The sequence below is a fragment of the Orycteropus afer genome, unplaced genomic scaffold (assembly GCF_000298275.1).
Source record: "Orycteropus afer afer isolate SDZICR_OR568_19922 unplaced genomic scaffold, OryAfe1.0 scaffold00179, whole genome shotgun sequence".
Classification (NCBI taxonomy): Eukaryota; Metazoa; Chordata; class Mammalia; order Tubulidentata; family Orycteropodidae; genus Orycteropus; species Orycteropus afer.
This window is the reverse complement of record NW_006921766.1, coordinates 2,007,950-2,018,276: the sequence shown is the minus strand read 5'-3', so window position 1 is coordinate 2,018,276 and position 10,327 is coordinate 2,007,950. Positions and strand designations below refer to the sequence as shown.

The 10,327-nt window shown below is 46.7% G+C and overlaps 1 protein-coding gene across 1 annotated transcript in view; it reads left to right on the top strand.

Moving 5' to 3' along the window:
- RRP1B (ribosomal RNA processing 1B) overlaps positions 1 to 9,988 on the top strand; it is a 38,443-nt gene extending 28,455 nt beyond the window's left edge. Inside the window, exons 11-16 of the mRNA XM_042781843.1 lie at positions 435 to 454; positions 1,361 to 1,486; positions 2,336 to 3,069; positions 7,051 to 7,203; positions 8,833 to 8,896; positions 9,795 to 9,988. Of these exons, the coding sequence (XP_042637777.1) occupies positions 435 to 454; positions 1,361 to 1,486; positions 2,336 to 3,069; positions 7,051 to 7,203; positions 8,833 to 8,896; positions 9,795 to 9,988 (1,291 nt within the window). The remainder of the gene's footprint in view (positions 1 to 434; positions 455 to 1,360; positions 1,487 to 2,335; positions 3,070 to 7,050; positions 7,204 to 8,832; positions 8,897 to 9,794) is intronic.
- Positions 9,989 to 10,327: the final 339 nt, after the last annotated feature.

Genomic DNA, 10,327 nt, shown 5'->3' with positions numbered 1-10,327 from the left:
TTGTCAGGGTCACTCAGTTCGCTGTCAGACTGCAGCTCCGTAGGTCTCCTTTTTTTTGTTATTTTCATGCAAATTCTTCTGCTAGTTGGAGTCCAGTCCAATTCTGCATCCTTTCCTTTAAGGCTCAGGGGTCCAAGATTATCCTCTGTGTCTGTGTTAATTGGTTTCCCTTTTCTTCATTGAAGAGGGTCTATGCAATCCTTCTGCCTAGTCCGCCATCTTGCCCCGCCTCCTCCATCAGTTGATTTTTAACGGTAGACTTTTTTTAAAAAATAGATTTGCCATTTCAAAGCTCTTCACATGTACAGTTTGGTGGCATTAAGTATATTTACCATGTTGTTTAACCATCACTATTAACTGTTCTGAAATTTTTCACAGAAGCTCAGTGCCCCCTGTCTTTATTGACTTTTGTTTTTGTTTTTTCTTTCTTTCAGATTCCAAGATCTTTCTGAAGGTGAGAAAAGCCGGAGGATTATAATTTGTGGTTTTTTACTTCAATATGGATCTCCTTGAGGTCAGAAAGGAGCCCTGATGGCTCAGTGGTTCTGTGCTTGGCTGCTAACCAAAAGGTTGGCAGTTTGGACCCTCCAGCCTCTCCACCGGAGAAAGATGAGGCAGTCTGTTTCCGTAAAGATATACAGTCTTAGAAGCCCTATGGGACAGTTCTACTCTGTCTTGTAAAGTTGCTATGAGTCAGAGTCGACTTGACAGCAACAAGCTTTTTGGTTTGGTTGAGGACATTTTTGCCAAATATTGAAAACTTAAAAGTCATGTTTTAAAACCATCTCATAAGCAGTGGTGGCCCTTACATAGGAAGAGCCCATCTGTTACCACTGCTGATCCTTAAGCAGAGGCTGCTAAAGTGGCACAAGTACAGGAGCTTCATACTCACCACCCCCTCAGCATCCTAGGGACCCCATACCGAGCCAGAGTCAGCTCTGCCTGCAAATGCTAGAGCAGGGAGTACACTCTCATTTATGGATGATGTGTGTTTGGTTTTTATTTTTGTTTCAACAAGATGAATTTGTGTTAGTTTAGGAAGGTTCTGGCTTAAGAAATTTGGTCTTACAGAGTCCCTTGCATTTTGCTGTTAAGAACAGTTATCCCTCCCAGAGAAAACCACTGTCTGTAAACCTAATCATTCCATTGGACCTAGAAAATGATCCACTACCATATACACTCTTCGTTGCTTCCTCAGTTGAGAAATCCCTGAAGCTTTTTATGTCTGTAATTCCTGTGTCTACTTTCAGATTGGAGACTAATGGGGAATCAGGGTTCAGGACCCGCCTGGAGGAGGTGGGCAGGGGCAGAGTCCTGAAGGTCTTAGAAAGCTAACCATGTGTGCTTTGATGTCTAGTAGGCAGTACAACTCAGCTTGGTTTTATGGAGGACATTTCTGCTAATGAAGATGGCCATCCTATCAGTCAAGGAAAGAAGAAAAAAGGAAATAAACCTTCAGAGAAAACCCACTTGGGAAAACAGAAAGGTGAGCTGTAAAGCTTAAACACAAAGAAGGATGACAAGCAGGAGAGTGGCAAGCCCTGAGGTAGCCTGGCCTGGCTGTGAAGTCTGAGGAAGCTCTGATGAACCGATCGATGTCTTCATAGATCGTTAGCAAAGCAAAAAGCTCTAGTTCTTTAATGACTGGAGAGGACAGGTATTTTTCAAATATTTCTCCATTTTCTGCAGTACTCAACTATTCAGCCTTACCAACCTGAAAGCTTCTCTTTACTCTTAATGATGTCTTTCAAGGCAAAAAGTTAGGTAAGAGTATAGAGATTGCTGGACAGATACTGCCCTTTGGAGCACTAATTTCATTACTACTCTGAATCTAGCTTTTATTCTAAGTTTATATTAGATCAAAGAAAACCTTTTGGCCTTAGAAATCATTAAATCCACTGCCATTGAGTCAATTCCAACTCATAGAAACCCTATAGAACAGAGTAGAACTGCCCTGTAGGATTTCCAAGGCTGTAAATCTTTACAGAAGCAGACTGCCTCATCTTTCTCCTGTGGAGCAGCTGGTGGGTTCAAACCACTGACCTTTTGGTTAGCAGCCAAATGCCTTCACCATAGCTCCACCAGAACTTCTTAAAAAGAAAAGATACCTAGATATTATTTCAGTTCCATTTATATTAAGATAGACATAAGGAAGGTACCAATCACAGTGTATGAGAAGAAATGAGACCAAATGAGAAAACTGGGCTTTAAGTACACCATCCAGGAGGACAAAACTTTCCTGGTGGTATAATAGCAGAAAAGTCTCTGTCATCAGGAAGACCTTACTATTTCATCTTGGCATCAGGGTTGTTTATTAGTTTTTGTGTCTTTATAGGAAACAAGTTCTTTCATAAAGAGGAAGAAGAAAATGAAGGCAGTACTCAGAAGAGGAAAAGGAAAAAGAAAAAGAAGAACCATCTCCAGACTGAAAATTTAGGCTCAGGAGACAAAGCCACGTCCTCAGATCTGAATGGGTGCAGCACACCAGAGGAAAATGAAAAAATAGACAACAATGGTGCAAGTGTAGTTGAGATGGGAACAGATGTCTTCTCCAGCACTGCGGAGGAAAATGACTTGGAACATCCCCCAACCATCCCCATATGCAACAAAAAGAGACGGCCCAGGAAGAAGAGCCTGCGAGTCCAAGAAAGGGTCCCAGGATTAGCAGTGCTGATTCCGGAGGACATGACTCAAAGTGGCCCCAGCATTGAACGTGCTCAGGAGACTGCCACTTGCACTCCCCCAACAGGTGGCATCCAAGTCCTGAAGAGGAAGCGGAAACTCGGAGCACTCCCTGTCAATGGCAGCAGCCTGTCTATGTTGACCTGGCCCCCACCGGGGAAGGAAAGCCCTCCAACCAGCCCAGGGGCAGGAGAAGATGGCCACCCTGCCCTGGCCCAGGGTGTGAGACTAAAGAGGAAGAAGGGGGCACCCAGCAGCCTTGACCTGTATGACTTAGCCAACCCAAAGAACGTTATCTTGAAAAAGAGGAAGAAGATGAAAGAGATGCTGCACTTGGTGGAACACAATGGAGTGTTGGAGACTGAAGTCAAGCAGATCCACACACTGGTAAGGGGGAGCCTGAGGCAGGGTGGCTGAGGCTTCTTGCACAGAAGTATTTGGAGGACTCTGCTACCTCCTTTGGGCATGTTTTATTGGGGTGGCATGGGAGCGGCAGTCAGGCCTTTGGCTTAAGAGGCAGTTAGAGTTAGTCATGACGTGTAACAGCGTCTACTAGTGATTAGATAAATAGGCAAGTGGTCTGAGTTGTCATGTGCAGACCATCCTGCATCCTCCCCCTTTATTCTACCAGGCCATGTGGTTGAGATGGTAGGAGGGTCAGCCTCAGGCTGTGAATGACATTCTTGTAGGCCAGGTAGGCATGGGACAAGCAGAGTGCATCTTCACTACGTGCTGTCTTTTTCTTTGTTGCTGATGGCCCCTTCAGCAAAGAGAAAGCCCAGAATGCTCTTGCCTTACTAATCTTATTAATGAGACTTTGTTTCCACTTGAGTCTCTAGTACCAACTGTAAATGGGGTCAGTCTTTTCCCACCCTCACCTATAGACATATATATACCACGATTGGCAAACTATGACCTCCAGGCCTGTTTTTGTAATAAAGTTTTATTGGAAAAGTCAATGGCTGCTTTTGCTTTACAACAGCAGCATTGAGTAGTTGCATCAGACTGCATATGGCCCATAAAGCCACAAATATTTACTCTCTGCCCCTTACAGAAACAGTGTGCCGATCCTGTTCTGATCCTACTTTGTAGTGGTTATGACATCCATGCCTTCATTTAAGGGAACTTGTATAGACTTGGTTAAATGCTGGTCTCAGACCTAAGTTAGGTGATTTAGTATATGGTCAGTGAAAAGATTCAACTAGGGAAATCAGAACACTGAACTGGAATTCACAAAATCTGTTTGTAATCTCAGGTCTTTCTCTAACTTAGCTTTGTTGCCTTTATCATGTCAGTTAATATCTCTGGGGTTCATTTTCTTCGTCTTGATTCTGTTGCACTCAACTGTCCAGTGATTTCCCCTGGGGAGAGGGGTGGGGACGTCTTTCTAATCTCCTTACCTGAACCTGAAAGGCCCTGCCAAATGGTGGCCTTGCCCTGTTCCCCAGGCTCCTCCATTCCTGTGCTATGACTCCGTACCCCTGCTGGCCTTGAGCTTGGAGGCTGCCCACTGGCCCCTGTGAGGCACACTTCCTAAGTCTGTCCCACCTCTGAGAGGCTCTGACAGAGCACACACCCAGCAGCTCCATCACACCTCACTTTTAACTATTTCTTCCACAACACCCTAGAACCTTGGAGCAGGTGAAATGGCACCTGGAAGGAAAAGGCAGGCTGTTGGTGTCAGCTGAGAGGAAAATGAGTGATTTCTAAACCTGACTACACGTTAGAAGCACCAAGGTCAGGGGTGGGGTAAAGCTAGTGTGTCGAGACTCCTCCCAGAGTTCCTGGATCTCAGGCCCAAGGTGAGGCCAAAAGCCCAGTCTCTTCTGGTTCTCACAAGATTCCTGAGTGGACCACATGTCTTCTGCTCCAGAGAATCATCGAACCAGATTCCCTCCATGGAAGTTCTGTCTGCCTGACAGCATGTCACACAGCAGGGAAGTGGTAGCTTGGGGACAAGCACTTCTGGGCTCCCTCTGCTCTTTGCAAAGGGTCCTTCTTGACAAGTCACCTTATGCTCGCTCTAGGTACTAGATTTCTCTCAAAAGTCAAGGGTGGTATGACTCTCATCACACTTCTCTGTGGCCAGGCACTAGCTCAGGTCACAGGCCCCACACAAAAAGATGCAGGAGAAAAAAAAAAAAAAGAAGAAGAAGGTGGGGACCAGGTTTGCTGGTCCAATGGAGCCTGGTGTAACCACTGAGACTATGGCCCCTAGCTGCCCTTCAGGTCTGGAATTTAACCCACAACTGTGGTTTCCAGCCAAACAAAGTACAGGCATGTGAGTTAAACATTTACCTCAAGTAAACGCACGCCCTGGAGAGAACAATCATGAGAGAAGGAAGGGCTGCTTATGCACAGGGAGATAGGTCAGGGTACAGAAGAGTATGAAGGGATGGACACTGGGAGGAGGTAACTATGGGGAGGAAGTGGGAGGGGAGCTGCTGCATTGTAAATTTTGGTCAATGACATGAGACAAAGTATATGTGAACTGCTGTGTGAAAAGTGAATTCACTCTGTAAATCTTCACCCAAATCCTAAAAAAAAAAAAAAAGATGCAGGAGGGAGACTTCTGTATTTGTTCACTCTCGGTGATGGTCAGCCTGCTCCTCCATCCTCAGTGTTACCATCAGCCAGACAGCTGTTCTCTTTGCCGGGCAGCAGTGCTTGGTCAGTCCTGCAGTCCACTTCAAGGCTGGTCACTTTGTTGTTTGCTTACTGTGAATTCCAGAAGTTCTGCATTTGAACCCTGTGTCTCTGTGTGCGTGTGTATACACACACCTGCATGAATATTTGTGTGTGTTATTTACAAGCATCTGAAACTTTAAAATTAAAAAATTTTTTTAAAAACTCACTTCCATCAAGCCATTTCCAACTCATAGCAACAACCCCATTGGGTTTCCAAGGCTGTAAATCGTTACGGAAGTAGATCACCCTGTCTTCCTTCTGTGCAGTGGCCAGTGGGTTTGAACAAGTTAGCAGTCAAGTGCCTTATCCACAATGCCACCAGAAAAGGCAAGAGGAGGGCCGTTCGAAAAATGAAAACAGACAGCAACTAAAGCCCAGCTGAGAACATCAGAAGTATTCTCTCCTTTCGGGAATGTCTCTCCTTTCAGGCCTTTGGCACCCTTTTGAGAAAGGATTGGGATGGTCACTAAAGAAAGGTCTTCCTTCCAAGGGATGCCTTTCTCAAAACAAGGAGCTGTATCTTGTGCATCTTGGCAGGCAGAGGGGAAGGAACACCAGAGTGCTGTCCTTCCTGGTGGCACATAGGGTCTACTGAGGGAGGACAGCAGGTACTTCCAAGCCAGAAACACCAAAAACTTGCCCAAACCACCATTGGGACACCTACTACACTGGGTTTCTGAGACCTATGGGACCCGAAACAAGTGCAAGTCTGTGGGTTGTTACCAGTCTGCACAAGACCCAGTGAGTGCTGTGTGTCTGCCTGCAGTGAACCTACAGAACCTGACTCAGACATCAGCATGTTTTCTCAGGCCGGTCTTTTCTCACGTCTCTGGAGGAAGTGCAAATGGTTTGCACTTGCCTACTAACCTAAAGGGGAGCTCTGGTAGAGTAGTGCCTAAGGAACTTGACTGCTAACCAGAAGGCTGGTAGTTCAAACCCACCAGCCACTCCTCGGAAGGCAGGTGGGCAATCTACTTTCGTAGTGATACTGCCTCAGAAACCCAAGGAGGGGTTGCTGAGTCGGCTCCAACTTAACGGCAGTGAGTTTGGTTTGTTTTTTGGTTACTAACCTAAATGTTGGTGGTTTGAATCCACCCAGTGGTACCACAGAAGAAAGACCTGGCAATCTGCTTCTGTAAAGTCACAACCAAGAAAATTCTGTAGATCAGTCCTACTCTATAGCACATGGAGTCTGCATGAGTCAAAATTGACTAGATGGCACCAGGTTTGGGTTTATTTGTTTGTTTATTATTTATGTCTTTGATCAGAGTAAGAATATTGTTTTATAGATGTTCTTGCGAAGGCAAAAATGTTTAAAACTTGGGGTCTGCGTTTGAAGATGCAGGTAATAAAAATGGGGTCATATTGTGGGAAGACAGGAAACCTCTGGACTCCTCTGAGCACAGTGCCATCATAAAGAAGGGCTTGCTTTGTGAGGGAAGGCTCTGCTTTGCTGGTAAAGGGGTGTTGGCAAACCCTATATAGGAAGCAGTGTGGTATGGGGTTGTCTCAGCTGGTGGCCTGGGTCTCATTTTAGGCACACTGGGTCCTGTGACTTGGCCTCCCTTCACATCTGCACCCTCATTGTTCCATTTTTATCTCCTGTGCCCATGGCATGACAGTGGATGTGGCTCTGTTATGTGACCTCTCTGTTTCTACTTCTCACCCCTTCCTCAATAGGGAAACAGTGGAGCATTCAGCCCTTTGAAGAAGAAGAAGCTCAGGGCAGAAAATGACTTTGTGAAGTTTGACACCCCCTTCTTACCAAAGCCCTTGTTCTTCAGGAAAGCTAAAAGTGCTGCTTCCATCTCCTTTCTGAGCCCTACCGTCCAGGTACATTGGGGCTCAGTGGTTGCAAAACCTAGATGACACACTAGAGTCTGTCCTGCTATCCCTCTCAGGGCATACCCAGGGGTCTGAGTGGGCAGTTGCTGGATGCTAGCGTAGGCATCACTGATACTTCCTAACCCACTGTACTCTGAGCAGACTCCATGGTGTCAGGGTCCCTCCGGGAGGTTAGGTCCTCTGCCAGGCCACACCGGTGCTGCTGGCTCTGGGGCCCCATTCTCAGCTGTGTTTCTGTGTGGTCGGGTGCTCCCCTTGCAGGGTCCATGGTGAGGGGACATAGAGGTGCAGGTGACCATACAGATTCCTAGACCAGACAGACTAAATTTTTCCCATCTGTAGGAACAGGTAAAATCTGGAGGAAAAATGTAGCACAAGAATGAGGAAGGCCCTAGCAAGCTCTGTCTGAACCAAGGGAGGAGGAGGTGCTACCAAGGAGACTAGGTAGGGTGACAGAGTGGTGGAATGGGTGGAACTGTTTCCAGAGGCCAGGACGGAAGGGCATCTCACAAAGGGGAAGGTCAGCCCTGTCAGGTGCTGATGGACAGTGTGGTGAGGTGCGGACCGGGTGCAGACAGGCAGCTTCTCTGGGCTTAGCCACCAGGAGGTGGGGTGCTGGCCTCTCACATGAGCAGCCTCCTGGGCAGTGTGGGGCCATCTCCCACTCTGGAGACCCGTGACCAATGAGAACTTTAAGAAAAAAGAGCTACTTAAACAGCCAGGAATGAGCAGGGTGACCACTGCCTATGTTGATATTTATACAGAAGACCTTTCGGGGACATTTGCTTCATGCCCAAGGGCTTACAGAAGCCAGGTTCCTTTCCTGGTGTTAAAGCAAAAAGGGCCTAAGTCAGAAGTAGAGGACTCACAGGAATATGGGGTTCCTGGGAAGGGTTTTGAGGAAGTGATTCATAATGCAAAATGGATCAGCTTTTAGGAATTTCTTGGGAAATAATTTAGTTAATGACTTATTCAAATATCCAAATGATTTGGGGTCATGCATGAAAAAGCTGGGATATACACATGTTTTGCCCATTGAAGTCGGATTCCTTTACAGGTTAACCAATTTCATGTCCTCTCCAAGCCAAAATTTAACCCTCTGGGATGAAATGAATGGTAGTTATTTAAATGTATCATCACAGTTTTCCAATGATGAACTTTTTCCTGTTAATTGAGGGTGTCAGACACCATGGGTGTACTGTGCTCTCTTTACTGAGAGCACAAGTAGAGAATCATGAAGGCAGTGACCAGGCAGATCACTGTAGAGTGATCAAAACAGCACCTGTCCTGCCAGGCTCACAGGATCATCATGGGGTCCCGCATGCATTTATTTATGATGCTGCGGGACTGGGGGACCTGTGAAGGCAGGGTGTGGACAAGGACTGCATGATCAGTGTCCAGCCATCATACCACCGTCCTGAGCAGAAGACATCAGTAGGCCCTTTGGCATATGTGCTGTGTGTGTGGTTAGTAAACAGCTAACGAACACAGCACTCTTTCATGGATTAGTGGGTATCCTGAGAGTGCTCCAGGAAGAATTTAAGTCAGAAAAGGCTACTAGAGAGTGGTCAAAGAACCTCACTTTTCTGTTTTACCCCACTTGTTTCCCTTCTGCAGTTAAACAAAACCCCTTCTAGCTCCAAGAAGGTCACCTTTGGGCTGAACAGAAACATGACTGCAGGTGAGTGTGGTGTTTGTGTTAGGTGTTTCGTCAGGCACAGGCTCTTCTTGTGGCAGAGGGTAGCTCGGAGGCCCCTCAGGGGCAGGTACCATTCACCAGGCAGGCAGCTGTGGAGTTCTGGGCATCTGAGGTGAAGGACCTCAGAGCCCCTGCCAGTTCCTGAATGAAGTGAGCTCTCAGTAGGGTCCCAGATGGGTAAGGAGAATGTCTGGGGACCTCTGGTAAAAAGATGATATGAAAAGCCATTTTCCAAAAATATTTAAGCACCTCACAAAGAGGCCCACTGAGATGTTCACACTCTGTCAACTGTAGCTGCCTCTTAGCTACAAGGAACCATCTGCTGCTACCTGAGGAAAGAGAAGGGATTAAAGTATTTGATCAACTTTTAAGACCTGACTGCTTTTAGGGACCACAGGCAAATGTATGTGCATGTGAGTGCATGCATGTGTGTACGTATGTATGCAGAGGTACCGTCTGGTGAAGATCTGAGATGCTCAGCCCTCGGCTGGGCTGGTGAGGCCTGCCTGGTGTTTATTGCTGGAGAAAATGGGAACCGAACCCCCTGGGGTAGGACTTATTCTATAGCCTCTATATTCTGGGGTTTGCTAATTGTCCATGTTCCTTAAACCCCTTGCTCCTCAAAGTTTGTCCTTTGAGAATGGGCATCCCTTGGAGCTCCCCACAGAGTCTGTTAGGGATGTGCCTGCCTTAGGACCTTTTACACCCTTAGGGCTGATTCCTTGGGGGAGTGACTAGTTCCTGTGGAGCAGCCTCTCTACTTCCATTTTCCCAAAGTGTTCAGGAGTGAATGAGAGCAGTGACAGCCCCAGGGGACACTCGAGGTAGGCTGACAGACAAAGAAGTCAACTAACGTGGGCCTTATTTCCTTCTGGGGCAGAATTCAAAAAGACAGACAAGAGTATCTTGGTCAGTCCCACTGGCCCCTCCAGAGTGGCCTTCAACCCTGAGCAGAAGCCCCTCCATGGGGTGCTGAAGACCCCCACAAGCTCTCCCTCCAACACTCCCCTGGCACCCAAGAAAATATTGACCACCCCTCCAAAGAGAAGACCAACCGCCATGGATTTCTTCTGATCGAACAACAGGTCTCCTTTTTCAAAACTGCTTTTGTACAGAATATACTGTAAATTATAACTTTTAAAATGTGAGTCCTTTTTTTATTGTTTTATAACTTCCCATAAACTATATATGGAAGGTCCTGCCTGTGAACTGGCACACACCACTGCTCTGCCCCAGCTGCCAGAGCGGGGAAGGGCCAGGTGGAATCTCTGCTACCAACACAGAGTTCAAGCTCTGCAGGATTTCAGCACCTGGGTAGCTCCAGTTACCCTGAGTAGGACTTGAGACCTTGACTGTTCCATGTGAAGCTGAGGAGAGCACATTGATCCATTACTTTCAATAAATTATGCTGTT